The sequence below is a fragment of the Rhinolophus ferrumequinum genome, chromosome 17, assembly GCF_004115265.2.
Source record: "Rhinolophus ferrumequinum isolate MPI-CBG mRhiFer1 chromosome 17, mRhiFer1_v1.p, whole genome shotgun sequence".
Taxonomy (NCBI): domain Eukaryota; kingdom Metazoa; phylum Chordata; class Mammalia; order Chiroptera; family Rhinolophidae; genus Rhinolophus; species Rhinolophus ferrumequinum.
This window is the reverse complement of record NC_046300.1, coordinates 6,107,299-6,126,165: the sequence shown is the minus strand read 5'-3', so window position 1 is coordinate 6,126,165 and position 18,867 is coordinate 6,107,299. Positions and strand designations below refer to the sequence as shown.

At 57.6% G+C, this 18,867-nt stretch overlaps 1 protein-coding gene across 12 annotated transcripts in view; it reads right to left on the bottom strand.

Moving 5' to 3' along the window:
- CACNA2D2 (calcium voltage-gated channel auxiliary subunit alpha2delta 2) overlaps positions 1 to 13,242 on the bottom strand; it is a 132,782-nt gene extending 119,540 nt beyond the window's left edge. For 5 of the 12 annotated variants that reach the window (XM_033132767.1, XM_033132769.1, XM_033132768.1 and 2 more), the window contains exon 1: positions 12,790 to 13,242. In XM_033132767.1, the coding sequence (XP_032988658.1) occupies positions 12,790 to 12,998 (209 nt within the window). In that variant the 5' untranslated portion in view covers positions 12,999 to 13,242. The remainder of the gene's footprint in view (positions 1 to 12,789) is intronic. The other 7 variants (XM_033132772.1, XM_033132773.1, XM_033132775.1 and 4 more) reach the window with 2 other exon arrangements.
- Positions 13,243 to 18,867: the final 5,625 nt, after the last annotated feature.

Sequence of the window (18,867 nt, the reverse complement as noted above, 5' to 3'; positions counted from 1 at the left end):
GACCCTCCTGCTGTCACTGCAACCAGAGGAGCCCACAAGTGCAAAGCACTCACCACTTTCCTGGTCATTTCTAATACAGATATTGCCACTAAAACATCTTCTCTTGAGTACAGGGCCTGGCACACAGTAGGTGCTCAAAAAATGTTGGCTGAATGCCTGAATGCTCCATCTTTACAGCTCCACGACATAGGAATTATGGTCCCATTTTAAAAATTAGGAAACTGCGGCACAAAATGACTCAAGCAAGGTCACATATTTTGACCTCGTTATGACCTCCATCTGGCTCCTCCCCTCCTCAATCCCTGTCACCTGGAACAGGCTTTCTAGCAAGTAGCAGGAGGACGCAGTGAGGCCAACAGAGCCCACAGCTCCAGTCCCACTGTGGCCCTGTGGCCCTCCCCCTCTCCGTTTTAGAGTAATGGCCTCCATACGTCACCAGTCTGGAAATCACCTGTAAAATATAGCTCCCGGGCACTGGCTCCGGAACCATGTAAATCACCAGCTTAATGGCCTCTGGGATTGTCCCAGCCACTCTGTTCAGGGGCACTTGGGGCTGCGGGGCCTCAGGCAGGCAAGCCCCAGTCAGGAGCTGTGGGCAGCCCAAGGTGTCCTGGGTGCTGGGAGGCATTGCCGGGGGTGCAGCGGCCTTGGGGAGCATGTCAGCAAGAGAGGGGTGGGGCCTCCTGGAGCTTCAGGAGCTGGACATGGACAAGCCCCTCCCTCACCCCTGCCCCATCCTTGTCCCCCATCAGTGACTTGCCCTCACAGGAAGGTGGCTGCAAGTGCTCTCCCACGGCCCCCACAGCCCTGACCGTGGAAATGGTGGGACCCTGAGAGGGCCTGTCAGAACCACGTCTGGGGTGTGAGCCCTGCCCCACCTGCCCCACCGCCTGGATGCTGCTGAGAGCACCAGCCAGGCATGGTTACTATTTATTTGGCCTCACTTCTCACTTCCGTTTCTTCTTCACTGCTGATCTCCCCAGACTGTGAGCTCCCACAGCAGGCCCAGCACACCGCTCGGTGTGGGGAGAAGACAGGCGGAGGGAAGGGGAGGTGAGGAGACAGGGCCTGAAACATGGGCAGGCCAGGAGCGGGCAGCAGGCTGGGTGGGGCAAATGTCAACGCGCAGGGCAGCTGGGAAGGGGTGGGGCAGCCAGCTGCGGAAGCCTGGTGATCAAGTCCCAGACGCCGCACTCTCGCCACTGGTCACATGCATGGCATCTAGGAAGAGCTGGCTCCCACAGGTCCCACAGTCAGGAGAATCCCATATCCAGGAGACCAGTCACCACACTCCTTCCCTGGGAGCCTCAGCCCCCCCTTCCTGTCCCCTATGATGCCAGCAAAGCCAGGCCCATATGGAGCCCTGTCCCAGACCATATAAAAGCTCCTCCAGCTTCAAAGACACAACCAGATAGTCTGCAGACACCTGCGCAGACTCTCTGCTCAGCAAACATTTATTGAGCACCTGGTGTGCACTATCCTGGGGCTGCAGCCGAGGACAGGTAGCCACTGCTCCACCCCTCCCAGGCATAGCCTTGAAGGGGAGGCAGCAAGATCTATTGCAGGATAAAAATGGGGGGGGCTTCAGGCAGCCAAGGAAGCCCCTAACCCACACAGGGAAGTCAGGGGAGGCTTCAGGGAACAGTGACTCCCAGGTGGAGGTCAGCTGGACCACAGGCGTGTCCGGCTTGGGGCTCACAGGGTCCTTTGCAGCCCACCCAACCTCTCCCCGTCTTACTCCATGCTCAGTGCATAGTAGGTGCTTGTGACACCCCTATGGAAGGAGACGGCTGCAGCCCGGTGAGCATTCAGTCCTGAGCGCAGAGACCCCCTCCTGTGCCTGCGCCATGCGCTCCAAAAGCAGCCCCTTTGACTGTGGTCTCTCCATAGCACCAGCTTACAGAGGATAGAAATGACAGCTTTGTGGATGGGGTGGCAGGGGAACGTCACCATCAGCTGCAGAGGATCCATCACTCTGCAGGGTCCAGGACATGATGAGGACACAGGCTCAGAGGAGGAGGGCAGGTGGTGCTCCCAGACTCCCACAGTGAGCTGGACAGGGGCCAAGCCTATGGCAGGCTAGGAGGAGAGGGAGAGGAAGGACGGAGGGAAGGCCCCCACCCTGCAGCATGAGCCCCTGAAGTTTCTGGGGCCCGCATCAGCCAAGGTCTGTCTTCAGTACTTGAATGTGCTGCCTTGGGTAACTAACTCTAGGCACAGCGAGGAGGTAGGGTAAGGGATGGAGGGCAGGAGGATGGAGGGTGAGGGGATGGAGAGGTGGGGGTACGGGGAGTGACTAGACTGCTCTGATCCCCCACTGTGTGCACAGGTGATGACAGTACCACCAGCTCTCAGCGGGCGAACAGGAGAAGGCCTCGGGAGAAGACCCAGGTCAGCCAGCTGCAAAGAGCCCTCTCCTCTCATGTGACAGGTGGGGAAAAGCAGCCAGAGGGGTACCCTGACCCAGGAGCAGGACAGAGCCCAGGGCACCTCCCAGGAGCTGTGCCCTTGGCCGACCGACTCCTGTAGCCAGGATGGGTGCAGGGAACAGAGCCCAGAGAATAACAGGAAGGACCAGGGGCCAGGTCATGAGAACATGGCCTCTTTAGAGTATGGATCTTGTCATATCCGTCAAGAGAGCCAACCAATGACACCCAGTCCTCTCTATAATGAGCAGGTACAAGTACACTCTACTTGCAGCCGCCCCTGCTTAAGATGAGAATGAAGTCTGGCAGGCACCTCCCAGCCAAGCTCAGGCCCTCCTGTGGCCATGTCCACGGTCCCTTCCTCAGCTGTGGCCCATGAAGGTCAAGTCAGTTGCCCCGCTCTGCAGTGTCCTCTGTCACCCATGCCCTCCAGGGAACCCCGGGGTGCCACAGGTCTGTGAGAAAGCCAGAGGCCCCCATGAAACCATGCTCCACGGACCTCAGCCTGAGAGAGGCAGCCCTTGCAGAGGGACAGGTGTGATGGAAGGGTGGGGGCACCCCAAAGGTCCTGTGTTCAGGGGGCTGCTGGGAGGAGGTGAGCTGCAGAAGGGCTGTACGTGGCAGTGGCTGTGTGCTCAGCCCCCAGCGCCGGGGTGTGAATCCTGCCTCCACCACTCACCATCTGTGTGATTTCAACATCACTCAGCTCTGTTGCCTCAATTTTTCTTGTCTGTAAAACGGGAATAAAAATGGACTGATCTCACTGGATAGCATATGTGAAATATACCAGGGCCCAGCTCACAGTGATTGATGATGTGGTTAAAATAACTACTTCCTTTACAAATGTTTCCTCCAGCATGGACACCCTCCCTTCCCTTCCCCTCCTATCTTCGTCCTCAGCTCCCACTCTCGCGTGCAGGCTTCTTGTCTGCAGCAGATACTGCCTCCCCATTCTCTATCACCCTCCCCTCTTGTTGCTAACAAAACCCAAGTCTGCAAGAATCTCTCCCACCTCCAGCCTCAAGGTGACCCCATCCTTAGCTCAAGGGTAAATCCTGATTAGCCTGAGCCAATCACAGTGCATGTTCTCGATTGTCCGTGATTGGTTTAGAGTGAACATGTGAGCCACTGCTAGCCCATGAGGTGTGAGGAGAAGTTGGCTAGCTGGCTTCTGGGTGAGGCTTTCTAGCCTCTTAAGAGGAACCCAGAAGAAACAGCTCCTCTTTTACTCCTAATGTCCGATACATGTGATGCCTGGAGCCGTGGCAGCCATCTTGTTGCCATGCGGGAAGTCAGCCAAGGACAAACAGCCACATTACAAGTGAGGCCAGCCAGGCAGAGTGCAGGTGACGACGACAGCCTATACTCACCCACCTCTGGGCTCCCTGTCGGATAAAGGGCCTAACAATGATGAAAAAATGCATCATGCTGTGCTTGCCAAGGTGTATGCAGAAGCAAGCAGCCTCTTTTCCTTGCAGCCAAATTTACTCTTTAGACTCAGCTTTTGAGGGGCCAGTCGTCAGCTCAAGGCCTACTCCCGGAAGGCCCCTGGGAACTGGGCACAGAGCTGGGGGAGAAGGCACGGGTTGTAGGAGAGGCCGGAAGGGGCAGGGTCTCAGTCAGAAAGTCTCCTTGGCCCGGTACCTAGGCTGAGCAGGCCAGCTGGGAGGGGACACGGTGAGCAAAGGCCAGAAGGGGCAGACGCCAGAGCTCCAACTAGGACCTGCAGGTGGCTCCGCCTCGCTGGAGCCTGGGTAGTCACAGGGCTAGTGGTCAGAGACTCGAGCCAGCCCAGACAGGGCCTCGAACGCTAGGCTGAGAAGTTGGTTTCTGCCCAGGGCAGGCTTGTGGGGTGCAAGGTCATAGCTCACCCTCAAAGGGAGACACTGCAGCATGCCTAGGGAGCCCAGGTTCTCACTACACCCACCTGGCCTTAGCTCACAGGAGAAAGGCGAGCCCTCAGCACAGGGGCCTGTTCTGCCAGCTCACTTCTCTTTTCTAATAAATGAGGTTGGGGGCAGGACTGAGGTGGGTTGTTTTGTTGTTTGCTGGAACTGGTGGCAGTACCAGGCCTGACCTTTAAGGCTTCAAACGCAGCATTTCAGGCGGTGCCAGCAGGGGAGAACACGGACTGCGGAGGGAAGTTATCAAGGCTAAAATGCCACGTCAGGCTGGAAACTCGCAGTGAGCAGGGGCCCCTAACCACCTCAGGATACACTGGCGACACAGCTGTCCTTTCCCAGGGTACCCCAGGGGCACTGAGGTCTGCCCCAGAGAAACGGCAGGAGCTGGGTGCTCACCCCACACTGGCCCCTGGCTGTGTGGGCTTGGCCAGGGGAGGCCTCAGATTCTCCCGCATCCCATGTCAGGGATGTTTTTATTTAAGAGAACCAGTTGTACATCACAGTGCAAGGATTGCTGAAGGGGGACACCCCTGGAGCAGCCTGGATTGACCACTGGGGACTGGGCCCTGCCCACAGCGCGTGCTCCTTTCCACCTCTTCAGACATCAGTTTCCCTGTGTGCACAATGGAAGTATCTGGGTTCCCAGCAGCTTCTGTGGCTGGGATATGTCCTACCCAGGTCAGGGAACCATGCAAGGCCCGTAGTGCCCAAGGAAATGGTCCCGCCCAGACTGGCTACCCCCACAGGAACCCTCGTGGGTGCTGCAAGCTCTCAGCAAGCCCTTCTCAGCCACTTCTGCCCTTTGCAGAAGCTCCTTCTCAAAATGCTGGGCTATGTCAGCACGGCCAACACATGGGCCCTGAGAAAGCCAGGCCAGGAAAGCAAGCTCACAGTCCCTCACGTATCAGAACCAATCAGCTCAGGGCCCACACAATAGCCCCAAGGGCCAGCACCCAGCGCAGGGCAAAATGACAAAAATTCATCCTGGAAAGGAAGTGGCTTCACTGGACATTGCCCAGATAAAGGAACATGAAGGGAAGCATCAAGCCGAAGCTGTTACACCCCCAAAACACCTGCAGCTACTGCACAAATGTCTTGCTGGGAGCAAGAACCCCAAACCTGCAGCAGATGCTCCAAGGAATACCAGTCTCCCTGCCTTTGGTGTGCAGATGACAAGCACCCACTCCTAAAGGGCAAAATGCCAGCCCAAGGTCACACAGCAAGGGTTTCCACTCTGCCTGAACCGGACCTGTATACCCACCGTCCAGTCCAGGCTCTCCATAAGCAAAAGCCTGTTTGCAAAGATGCTTTGCTTCACAAAGAACTCACCAAGCTTCTCAGAGTCCCAAGACCCCCACTGCAGCTAAACACGATTCGATTTGCAAAAATCTGAATTACAAGGACACAGCCTCTGTGTGTTTCTTTTGCAGACTGTCATCCAGCCAGTTGGTCCATGATCAAACTTTCCAGCTCCGCCTTAACTCAGGCTGTTCCTGACATAAAAGTTGCAAAACACTGGTCCTAACAACCAGGTGGCTTTATTTCTTACTGCCAGCATTTGCCCAGCCAAGCCCTGGCATGAACCTCAAAGGCAGGTGCAAAAGTGGGCACTGCATTCTGGGTGCAGAGATAAACTCTGTGCATGCCCACACCTACAGATATACACACATACATAAGCACACACCCACACCCTCCTTCACACACACAGGCACACACCTACACCTGTGTACACACACGAGCATGCACGTACACACATACCTGCACATGTGCTCACAAACAGTATGCAAGCATGCACACACGGACACACGCTTTCACACACATGCACAAATACCCACACAAGCACATTTTTATGTACAAATGGACACTCACACAAGTGTGCATACACATGAACACACCCAGTACACGTGAGCAAAGAAACATAAGAGCTAACACATGTAGACACTTCCACACACAGGATTACATGTGCACACAGGCCCAGGCAAGGACGAAAGACCCAGAAACCACAACTGAGTCTCAGGTGCTGGTAGTGCTTGGCTGTGTGGTGGGTGCTATGAGCCATGGGACAGGTGGCTGGCACTCGAGGGCAGGCCTAGCCAGACTGAGAACCCTCCTAGATCCGTCAGGACCCACCTGTCCTCATCATGCAGGCACTGGGGCCCAGGCCCATCCCTCAGGAGCTGTCACACCCCAACCCTATGAGGCAACAGGATGGAGGGAACTGTTTTAGAGATGAGGCCCCAGGACCCAGAGAGGCTGAGGAAGTTCTCAAGGTCACACAGTGACTGAGAGCTGCAGGACAGCCTCCAGGTGCAGCAAGGGGGGGACTCATTCAGAAAGATTTGGCCATCAGGGAAGGAAGGCATCAAATGGGAGCAAGGGACCAGGGTCTAAGCAGGAAGAGAGGCAGAGGGGGCACCGCTCCCTCTTCTTCCTTGCTCCTTTTCCCTCCATTTAATGAGTCATTTCCAAGGTGGGGAGAGATGGTAAAAGGTCAGCAGGAAAGACTTTCTGTGCCCCTTCCTCTCTGCTAAACAATTAGGCTGATCAGAACTCAAAGAGGGTCTAGGAAGCAGCTTCGACACACTCAAGGCGTGGCCAGAGGCCAGTATGAGAGGCGCAGCCTCCTTATATCCGGGCTGGGGGTCAGGCCTCACCCCATGGCTAGAGCAGAGTGTAGAGAGGAGCGGGAAGACCCTGGGCCTATCTTCTTAGGGCGCTGGAACGTTGGACTCAGAGGGCCCTGGAAGAGAGGAAGCTGAGGCCCAGGGGGGAAAGAGGCCTGTCCAAGGTCACCACCATGCTAGCTACTCAGCTGAGAGGATTGGATGGGGATTGCTTTTGACAGAGGCCCCCTGGGACTAGGCCAACCCAAGGTGGGGACCCTCAGGTCCCCTGTGTGAAGATCCCCCCAGTACACACTTAATCCCAGCTAGACAGGCTCCATCCCCACAGGCTCAGTCACCAGTACCAGCAGTGGCCAGGGGCCGAGTGGGCCAGACCAGCCCCAGAAGGAGGGGGCCCAGGTGAGGTGGGAGGGACTAGGGGGTGCAGGGTCAGGGCGTGGGGCTCAGACGTCATGGGCCTGAATGACGTCATCCTTCACTCCTTTAGGGAGCTCCAAGAGACCCCTCTGGGGATCTTGCAAGCCCCCAGGGGCACCTCACTCTGCACCTGTACCACCAACTCCCTTCCCCCTTCTTAGCCACAGGCAGTTCAGGAGGCTCTTCAGGTTACACAGGACAAGAGAGGAAGGGAAAGAGAAAAAAAACCCAAAAACCACACATACACCTCCCTCTGGGAATACGAATATTGATTCTGTAGCTTCTTGTTTAGACAGTAGGCACAAAGGAAAAAAAACCAAAACCAACCTGACACGAAGAGCAACTCCGCAGTTGGCTGAAGGTGTGTGGCCAGCAGTGGAAAAGCGCCCCCACCCTTGCCTGTTGAGGCCCCTCGGTCCCTACGCTCCCACTGAGGCCTGAGGCCCTGAGCCCACTCACTTCAAGACACAGGTTACCAGTTCCAGAGGCAAATCTGCAATCTGGTGGCCTAAGAAGACAGCAGCAGGGAAAGGAGAAGTGGGGGATGCTGGAAAGGGAAAGAGGAAGAAAGAGATCACCCCCCAATCATAGATAACACGACGCTGCCAGACAGGGCCCTGCCACATGCCTGCCTGCTTTGCCTCCCAAGCCTCCAGCTGCCCCCTGAATAGTACCTTGGTTCCCCGGACTCTCACCTGTCCAGACAGCATGAAAACACAAGAGTCCATAAGGTCTGAATCTGCGGAAGCCCCCTTAGGCCCGACAAAACCTCTGAGGGACTAGAAGATTCAGCCTCGGGTTTCCATGAACAACCCCACTCCACCCTATGACTTTTCTCTCTGGAATCATACTGGAATCTTGGGGGTGGGGGCAAGATGGGGTCACAGCAGCTGGAGAGAAGAGTCCCTCCTGCCCACCCTCCAGGCCTGGCCCACGACTTAACGCCTTAGAGAAGGGAAAACCTTGGCTCCATGATCGCCTATGACTCAGGAGGGGACAAAGGTGGGCACAGGGGCTGTGAGTACCAGGACAGCAGGACAGCTAAGTGTCTGACAGACTAGCCCTCACCCAGCCCTGCTCCAGAAACTGGAGCTTTGGGTAGGTCCCTTCATCTTTCTGAGTCTTAATCTCCTCATTTGGAGATGGGCGTGACCACGGGTTCTGAAGTCAAGGTGGTAATGTGGGTGAGGGGACTGGTCCAGGCTCAGTGAGGGGAGGTCCCCATTAGCCTGGTGATATCCGCCACCACAATCAACCTGGGCTTCAGAGAGGGAGGGAGGGAGGTGGCCCACTGTCTCTCGTCAAGGAGCTGATGTCCCACGAGGGTGGGTACAGCCTGAGCTAGCTGCATGACCCAAAGGCATCTGGAAGGTGTGGATATGAGACCTTGAAGGAAGGATCTCGACCCCTGAGAAAAGCATGCAGTGATGAGGGAACAGCATGAGCAAAGCGCAGAGACAGGAAGGTGCTCAGCCTACGGGACCAATGTGAAGACTGGTGGGTGGGGGCCCATCAGGCTGTGGCATCAGGGCCTGCTGCTAATGTTACAACAGCTGCCACGGTACCCACCCGCGGAAACTGCCCTGCCACCAGAGGCCACATCCTCTCCCATTAATTCTCATCACCAGTTTCTTAAGTAGATTCTATTATCTCAGTTGGGGAAACTGAGGTAAGGACATCCCAATGGAGAGGGTCAGCTCTGAAGACAAAAGCTTGAGCCCACAGGGCCTACACCTGACACCCAGCTTGCCCCAAAACTGCCTCCTTCCAGGAGCTGGCAGGGCCCACCCATCCACATCTGAGGTGCCAAGAGCTGGCAGTGCCCACCTGCACACAGGCAGAGGCACAGAAGTGCCCACTCTATTTGTGACTCAGTCTCTCCTTGGGAACACCAGTGTGACTGAGAATTCAGAGTAAGAATTACCCGCAGCTAGGAGGGGACTCATCTTAAAATGGGTTCCCTCCTTTCTCAGGGGTTAGCCTGACATGGCTGGCTAAGAGGAGGCACCCATAAAGGTGGGATATAGGAGGGACAGTAGCAAGAGTTCCCCCCAAATCTTCAACCCCAGGAGGACGTGAACACCTGGTAGTTCTGCATGTCAGCGGAGGCAGCAGGCCACCAAGTCTCACCCCCTCCTTCCTCCTGCAAAAGCTGCAGCAGGTTGTTGGGAAGCCAGGGACCCAGATGTCTGCTGTTGCCTCCCTCTAATAGGAAGAGTCACTGGGAGGTGAAGACGCGGCTCAGAGGCCCAGACAGACACACGTCACCCACCATTAACCGTAGCTAGACTGACGCATGCCTGGTCGCAGCACTCAGGAAAAGGAGCACACACTCCAGCTGCCATTAATCTGCTGGGGGGTCCAGACCCCAGGCCCTTCTCTGCTCCCGACCCACTCACCACGCACCCCCAGAGGAAGAGACGTGCTGGCCGGCACCATCCCTGGAGCAGAGTGGGGCCGAGAGGGGCAGCCAGTAGGGTGCTCCACCCAGCACTCAGCGGGGACCCCACGGAGCAGGGGCCAGAGAACAGGGGGCAGAGGTCAAACAAAGGTGACAAAAAAGGAGGGCAGGTCAGGGTGGGCACAGAGAGATGAAAGGGCTGGGCGAGGAAGCGAGGGGGTGGTGGAGCAATGATGAGAGATGGGAAGAAGGGGGCAGGGGAGGGAATGAGACTGACAGACTTGGGAGAGGAAGAGACAAGGAGAGGCAAAGCAGTGAGGGCTGCCCTCAGCCAGCAGCCGCCACTCACAGCCACTCAAGCCACCTGCCAGCAGGGCTGGGTGAGCATAACTGGAAACAGGAGGAAGCAGGTGAAAGGGAGTGTGTGCTCGACTCCATCTCACCCTCCCAGCCCCGGACTCACGAGTGTGTGCATGCACACACAAGTACGCGCGCACCTATGGCCGCCTCCTTGTTTGAAACCCTGATCCAGGTCCAAGTGAGGTGAGAGAGCCCCCCAAAACCAAAGCCCTGTCTTCCTCCAGCTCTGACTCCTCTGCCCTCCTCGATTCAGTGGCAGCCTTGGTCTGCTTCGCCTGATGGGCAGAGTCACGCTGCTAGAGCGATTACAGAAATAACGGCCACGAACCCCAAGCCCACACTTGCTTAAAGCCCAGCGGCTTGAAAAGCTGGGCCCCATCGCACCGCCAGACACCAATGAGGACATGACTTTCCCTGTCCGGGGCCCTTTCCACTGAGGGGTCGTCACCCCAGTGCCAGGAGGCTGAAGTCCCACTTCCCACCGCAGAAAGCCACCTGTGTCCCAGTCTCATCCTAGCTCGGCCACGCTGGCCCTGGAGGTTCAGGCAGGCGGCCCCCCTCCTCCCTCGCAGCCCCTAGACAGCAGCCTCAGGCTTTATGTCAGTTCAACAAAAGCCCCAACTCCAACTAGCTGTGGTCACGCGCAGAGGTGGGGGGTGGGGGGGCTTCCAAGATTCCTTTCCCTTTCTCCCTCCAAGGATCCATGGGCATCATGTCTGCAGGAACAGGGCAGCTGAAGGGCGCTGGCTGTCATGGTAAACCCTGTGTGTCGTCACACCATTAGTCACCTCCCCCTGGACCCTCGGAGCTGCGCAGCCCCCACCCCACCCCCACCCTCATTCTCTCATTACAGTTTCCAAGACAAGTCCCAAACCCTTAAATTAGCTCCAACTCTATCGGCAAGAGAAGAGCGTCCAGCTGGAAATGTGCTGCTGCCATCATACCCGCCTCACCATCTTCTTGCTGGGGACAGAGGGACAGGTGTCCACTCTGGTCAAGGTCTCACATTATCCTTCCAAGGGAGACCCACGGAAGCCCAGCATCCATCTGACCCACGGCAGGTTGGAAGGAGAGGGAGCCAGGTGGGAAGAGGTGAAAAGAGACGTCTATGTAAACCTTCACTGGAGGAGCTATGAACCGGCTAAGGGAAATAATTATGACTTGGCTTTGAGGAAAAAAAGAACAAAAAATAATGCTTTTGCTCTTTTTAAACATTGTGGCTTAAGTCCATTTTCATCACAGCAAATGAAAGACAGTAATGCACCCAAAAGCCCTGAACTTCCCTACGATGCCCTTCTCCCTATGCACGCCCCACACACACGCTCAAAAAATCCAGACAGTTGACAGAGGACACGTCCGTGTGGCACCTATAATTTGCCAACTGATCACCCGCCTGAGCACAGCCAGGCTGTGCGAGGAGAGAGACGATAAGACGGAGAAGGACTCGGAGCAGTGCCTTTCCGAGTTTGTTTTTCCCTCATCTGGGAGAACCGACAGGCTGGAGTGGGCCGGTTTGGAGACATAAGCGGGCTGCTACCCTGGGGTGGAACTGGGCTAATGGCGCAGAGCCAGCCTCTCCCCTTCTCTGAGACCAGACCCTTCGCCTTGCCCACTAGCAGCCAGGCTACTCTTTTCTCAAACCCCCCGCTTGGCCACTGGTGAAGGAAACCGGGGACAGGTGGCTCCTCAGGGAGCCAGGAGACAGAAAACAGACAGCAAGGTGGTCAGAGTGCCCCAAAGCCAACACGGGCAAGATGTGTCTGGGCACTGACATAGGCTGGGGCATGGTGCCCACAGAAATAGCTGCTGTCCTAAAGGCCACAGGCACTCAATGCCCACTCCCAGCCCCAGGCATATGTGGGAGCTCACCCTGAGGAGGAAGCCGAGTTTGCAGGCTCTTGGGGAGGGAGAGAGAAGCTCAGAAGGATAGAACCGGCAGAAGCTGGCAGGGCCAGGAGACGCTCTTCCCCTGTTGGCAGCAGCAGCAGGGGTCCCTCCCTATCACTCACCTCCTGTCCCCACCCCAGCACCTTCACCTCCCAATTGGGCTCACCAGTGTACCCTTCCCTCAGGTGTAGTGGGGGGGGACCAAGAAAAGGGGAGCGAGCCCCTCTATAGCACTGGCCACAACAAGGTGCTGGCAACCTCTGCATCCAACCCTCGCCCTCAAAGGAAAAAGCCAACGAAGACAGGTGTGGGGGGTGTCCCCACCTCTGGATCGAAAGCGCCAGGTTCCCACCGGGAGAAAACGTGGGACAGACGAGAGGCTCCAACTCCTCTGGGCAGGGGTCGCTGGCCGCCTCCTCACCCAACCCCAGGTGCCCCTCTCACCGGGACAGCGGCAAGGGAATCGGCGGGCAAGCTCGGACTCCCGTACCCCTTCCCGCGGCTCGGAGATCTTACTCTGCCCCGTTCGCGGGGGAGGGAGGTGGGGAAGTGGTTGGGGGAAGAAGGGGCACCGCGGGGAAGTTTCGCGACGCAGCCAAAGCGCCCGGACCGCGGCTGCCCGCCCTCTGGGCTTCGGGCCTCCGCCCCCGGGCGCAGTGGGCAGCGGGACCCAGCGCCCTCGCCCTGGCTCGGGAGGTACGGGCACGGGCCAGGGGGCAGAAGGGGGCGCAGGTTCGGCCCGGGTCCCGCGGCCGGCCGAGGCCACTTACGTGTGCTGCTGAGGGAAGCTGTAGGCAGAGGCGCCGGGGGCGGCGAGCAGCGGGAGCAGCAGCAGCGGCGGCAAGAACAGCAACAGCAGGCGCGGGGACCCGGACGCCGGGCTCCGGACGCCGGGCCGGGGGCCGCGGCGGGGCCAGGGGAGCGCGGTCCGCGCGGGGCCGGGCCGGGAGGCGCCGCAGGTCCGAGCCGGCACCGCCATGTTTCCATTCAAGATGCGGCGCCGCGGGGAGGGGGGGTGGCGGCGGGCTGTGGGGCGCGGGCGGCGATCCGGCCTCTCCTCCTCCGCCTTCTCGCGCCGGGCCTTCGGGGCTGCACGGGCCGCAGAGCCTCTGCAGGCTGCGGGCTGCGCGCCGCGATCTCTCCGCGGCGCTGGCTCCTAGCGCTCTGAGCGCCCGGCCCCGGACCGGTGCTCAAATAGCGGCCGCCGCCAACCTGCCGGCGCCGCCCTCCCGGCTCCCTCCCTCCCTCTCTCCCTGGCCGGCCCGCCCCCGCGCGCCCCCGCCGCGGCCACGTGCCCGCCCGTGCCTGCGCGCCCCTCGTCCTCGCGCAGCCCCGAGCCTGCCCTACTGGCCCGCGCGGCCGAGCGGAGCCCGGGCGCGCGCGTCCTGCGCCCCAGTCGCGGCCGGAGCTCCGGGTGTGAGCCCCTGCCTGCACGCCTTAGACCCGGTGCTCCACTCTGCCGTCCCCGCGGGAAGAGTCCACCGCCCGGCGGCCCAGGGCCGGCGCATACGTGGCCCTTCTGGGGGCTCGACCTTCAACAGGCTTAAGGCCTGGAGTCACAGGTTTAATGGTGGAATGACAGGCTGCAGCCGAGACCAGAGAACAGGGCACCGTTGCTGAACTCACCCCGCAGTGGCTGCAGCTACCTTCAAGAGTCCGCTCAGGGGAATTGGGTCCCCAGCTCCTGACAGAAGGAAAGGGCCTGAGTCTCCAGGCTCCCTGAACGAGAACCTGGGTCCAACTGCACAGTTGTGAGAGGCTGAGAATGGCAGGACGCAGCCCTCTGACGCCACTCATTTCACTTCCCTGGGCTAAGCAGACACTGTGTGCAGACCAGCCCCAAGCCCCCAAGGCTTGCACAGCCTCTAGACTCCTCCAGGGCCGGGAAGCTCACCCCTGCACAAATAATTTCTGTCCTGGAGACCCCTGGCTCTTTTGAGCTGCAGGGAGAAGGCTGGGGGGCTGGTGTGAATTCTTACTCTGTAGTTGTGGGCCTCAGAGCCTCGGTTTCCTCCCTTGAGAATGCTTGTGTGAGTGCCCACCCCCACTTCCAGGATTAAGTGAGAATGGGAGTGAATTGCTTGGTAACCTAAGCACTCCTGGTAGGGGGAGAGAGAGCATCCCTGAGATTCCCCAGGTCCCTGCCCTGCCCCTGGTGCCCATAGGATGAGAGAATGCTCCTTGCCAGCCTGGCAGAGGGCAAGACCCTCTTAGCAGTAACTACCCAAAGACTCTGTGCTTAACATGAGGAGTAAGGGGTAGTAAGCACCTGCGCAAGAGTGGTTGCTGTCTGGGTGAGTTGTCATCACCCACTCACAAGTCAGCCTGTAGAGGATTTGCAGTTGAGGAGCGAACAGTGGTGGCCCCTGGACTGAGGAGGGCAGAGGTCAGGGGCTGGAACCAGGGCCCAGGACAACCTTTACTTGCTTCCCATTTCTACCTGGGCTTTTCCCACCCCCACAAGCCAGGGCTTGACAAGGGAACAGCTTTGGAGCTTCATCCTCACCTGAGTGAGTCTTCAGGGGCCAGACTGAGGCCCAAAACATTATCAGAGGAAGGCAGTGCCCTGGGCCCCAAACCCCTGACAGGCCTGGGGGCTGGTGAACAGGAGGTGCCTGCTGGACTCTGGGAGGCCAAGTCCGGCCAGCTCTATGGGGGACAAGCAGGGCCCTCCCTCACTGAGCCAGATGCCTGACTGTGCCAGATGTCCCCACCCCCCACCTCTGGGCCGGGCAGCACCTCCAGGCTGGACAGAATTAGGGGGGGAGAGTGTTCTGCATGGAAGACTCAACAAGCCTGGGCTCACCGGCCGCTTCTCAGCCCCTGCAGCTGCTGCCTGTTTCTAGCATCTCTATCTCCCCTATGCCCAAGGCAGGGCTGACACGTCGCATCCTCCCTCACCTGTTTACTGGACAAATGCCCCAGGGAACCAGCACAAAGGGTGTCACCCCTCCCAGATACCCTCTGGGGTTAGGTGGGCACCTCTCTAAGGCAAACTCTGCAGTGGCAGGGTGAGAAATGTCAGGCGCAGCCGCCCTGCCCTTTGACATCGAGATGGCAGTACTGCTCCCAAAGAGTGCCCAGTCCATCAGGCACCTGTATCCAGACTGGGTGAGGTGAACAGGCAGTGGTAGTTGGGCATTTCAGTTCCAGCCTCCACAGATGTGCACCTAATTGAGCCGCTGGCACCGAGGGAAAGGCGGGAGATTTTGGTTGACAGGCCGTTAAAGGAAGACAAATAAGGAGGGGAAGTAATTAAGAGTAAACGGGTAGTAAGAGTTTACACGTTGCAACCTCCAAGGCTCACAGCATCCTCAGTCTCCTGGCGGCACGCTCCAGCCACCGGTTGAGATCATGGGAGGAGAAATCAAGGAATCAGGGACATCCATGAAAGTCACATCGACGGGCTTGGAAACAAAGGCCTGGGCTACTCACCTGGCCAGAGGTGCCTGTGTTGGAAAAGGTGGGGTAGCAGGGGCAGGCAAAGCTGCAGGCCACAGAGAGGGGTCTGGCCTTGGCAGGGGGCCTGGCAGGTGTCAGTTCTGCATGCAGGCTGTGGGGAGGTCAGCTCAGCAGGCCAAAAAGAGACTGAGAGGTCTTTATGGAACACCTACTGTGTCAAGCAAGTCTTGGGTTTGATTATGCCACATGTCGGAGGAGCGAGCCCATCAGGAATATCTATCCAGGACGCCTGGGACAGCAAGAGCCCCACTCCAGCCTGCCTACCGCCAGCCTCCTTTCCTTCACGCTTTGCTGCTCCACAAGCCAGAGGGCTAGACACCTGTTTTCTTAGGGCTTACCTACTGTAGTTCCTTTCACCAGGAACACCCTCCCTCATCTCCACCACTTGAACCCAGCATGTTTATGGACCCATAAATACCACTTATTCCAGGAATCCTTCCTGGACCGCCCTCAACTGTGGAGGTCTCCCCATTCTGGTCCCGACTCTCCTGTCTCCTCCCTACCCACCCATATGCCGCAGCCTCTACCTTGGTTTAGGAAAGCACCTGCACTCTGGCCTCTTGTCAAGCTGGGACCTGAGTCGTCTTGTTCCTGTCACCCCCACAGGGCCCCACACAGAGCCTGGCCACTGGGAGGTCACATGAAGTATTGACATAAGGACTTTTGAGTGCCATCTCCAGGAGCCTGGAGGTATTCCCAGGAAGATGGTCTGGTCTAGGCATGAGAAGTAAAAGCTTTGGCATTAGATATTACATATTGTACAGGTAAGTCACTTTGCCTCTCAGAGCCTGTTCCTTTATCCATATAATGAGAGACATGTTATGTACCTGGCAAGGGTGGTCTGAAGACCCAAAGCATGTAATACCATGAAGGCAGGACCTAGCACTCAGCAAGGGCTTAATATAGGGGAAGCACAGAGAGACTCAGGTATCCCCAGGAAGGGTAGGTCCTATAGGCTGGCAGGCAGGAAAGTCTTCCTGGAAAAGTAGGAGAGATTCCAGCTTGGCCTTGAAAGATGAACAAGATGGGGTGGGCGTATTAGAGAGGGAAGGAAGGGAGTCTCCTCGGAGCCAAGCTGAACCAGGACTGAACCAGGACCTGCCCTCCCGAGTCATTGACCCAGCTCTTCCTCCATTTGGGTCAGTAGAACTGGCCTTAGCCTTGGCAAGTGTCCTTCAATAACAGGAGGCTGTCCTCGCCTCGTCTGGCCCCTCTGATGTACCTATTCTCTGTCTCCTTAGGCTGGACTCAGTGGTCCCCGAGGGCCCCAGCAGGACATACTCCATGTATGGGCTGACTGCCAGTGCTTGCATCTGCCAGCGGCTACTTTGACTTGCCCACTAGTTCCTTGGGGACATCCAGGGATGCGATGGTTCCACAAATGCCCCCCCTGAGCAGGACGCAGATGCAGCATGACCACCAGATGCAATCAGATACAGACCTCACCTCTGAATGCATCAGGAATCTTTCAAGGACCCTCCTCACAATGATCGACCCTTCTTGTACTACAGTGGAAGCTCCTTGGTTAGACCATGGTCATTGTGAGGGTCACTGAACTCAGAGGATTTGACCGAGAGAGGATACTGATTAATCAGGTAGGTTCTGACAGGTGTAGGAGGCTTGATCCTTGGCCGCTGGGAACAGTCCACTTAGTGGGGGAATATGACATAGGAAAAAACAGTGAATACCCCAAACCATGTAAAACTGTGTCACTAGGTGAGACAGCATGTGGTTGCTCAGCACTGTGAGGCTTGAGTGGTCAGGGAAGGCTTGCTGAAGGAAGGGTCCTTGAAACTGACACAGAAAGACAGGGAGGGCTTGGGTGGATGAATGGCGGGCTGTAGGGAGAGAGCAGCCCTGGGAGAGGGTCTGAGCAAAGGCCCGAGGCAGGACTAGGCTGGATCTGTGCAGGGAACAGTGAGGAGGCTGTCTGCCCTAGCCCCAGCTTCTTTGCTCCACCTCTTTACTAGGACGGAGAGGGGATACGCAGCCCCCTGGGGGAGCTCCCAGCAGAGGAAGAGAGACCGATGGTGTGGCCTCACAGGCAGTGTGGGCAAGGCCTGGTTCAGGGGTGACGATGAGTCAGGATGTTGGTCCCTGTACTCAGGATTCCAGGACTCTGGGTGGCCTCATCCTAGGAGACGGATCCTTGGCTGTGTAAGTACAGGGAAGCACAGTGTCCCCTTTACTGCCTCAGCTGCCCTTACAAAGCTCGAGTCCCAGCTTGGGCAGGATGGAGACTGGCATGAGTGCCCAACCAGACGGCCAAAGGGCCTGCTCCCCCCAGGAGCCCTGTCTTGGTGGTCCCATTCCCACCAGGAGCCGTCCTGGACAGTCTGATATTTTCCTCAGAGAGGTTTGGTCCAACCTGCTCTTTTAAAGATAAGGAAATTAGGCCCAGGGAGAGGCAGGGCTTGTCTCACAGTTGTGGTGTGCAAAGACTCAGGCTCTAGGCTTAGGTCTCGGTTCTGTCCTCTGGGCCACCTCTCAGCCACTGGGGCCTTCCAAGTCCTCAGAAGCCCTCTTGAGAAGACCCTGTCCTAAACATCTGTGCCGGGTGCAGGGGAGTCCCCTTGGCACCACACGCAGTGGTGTATGTGGGACATAAGCCCTGATGCTGGGTTTGCCCTTGCCCCGAAGCCTTCATCCCACTGTGGCAAGAGAAAGTGAGGACAAATAAAAGAAAAATTCTGTCCTCGGAAGAGCATTAGGTGTCTGAATGGCTTCCAAATAAATAAAAGTGTCCTCGTAGCCCCGGCTGGCTCTGACAGCAGCTCTAACTCTCTGCGAGACATGTTTTTCTGCCTCCAGGTGGAAGGGAAGAGTGTCAGTGGTGGGCTAAGTCAGGCTCTGACAGGGCAGCCTTCCATCACCGCCTAACGCCCCATCAATGAAATGGCCACGGCAAATTGCTTCTTCTGATAGCCACCCCTCCAGGCCCTCAGAGAGTAGAGGAGCATGTTGGCCTCCCTCCGCGAGGGCCACAAAGTGCTTCCAGGCCGGTTCCAGTCCCTGCTTGTTGCTGGGATCCAGTTGTCGATAATTCTGGAAACAACCTGTCCCTAATGTGCTCATTTTGTAAACGAGGAAACTGAGGCACAGAGGGCTTTGGCAACTTGAATGAAACCAGCAGGCTAGGCATGTGTCTCCTGAATGAGTTAGCTCTGCTCAGAGTGAGAGAGCCGTTCCCTGAGAGAGGGCTCTCCGGAGGCCTTCCACCCCTCATGCCAACCACCTTCTCCTCCGCAACAGCAGAAGGCACTTAAGTGACAGCTGTTAGTACTGATGGACACAGACTGGCAGGAGACATCCAGGCTACCCCAGGAAGTATCTTCTCGAGCAATGGACTAGGGAAACTCATTGAGGAAAGTCCTCGAATCTTCTGC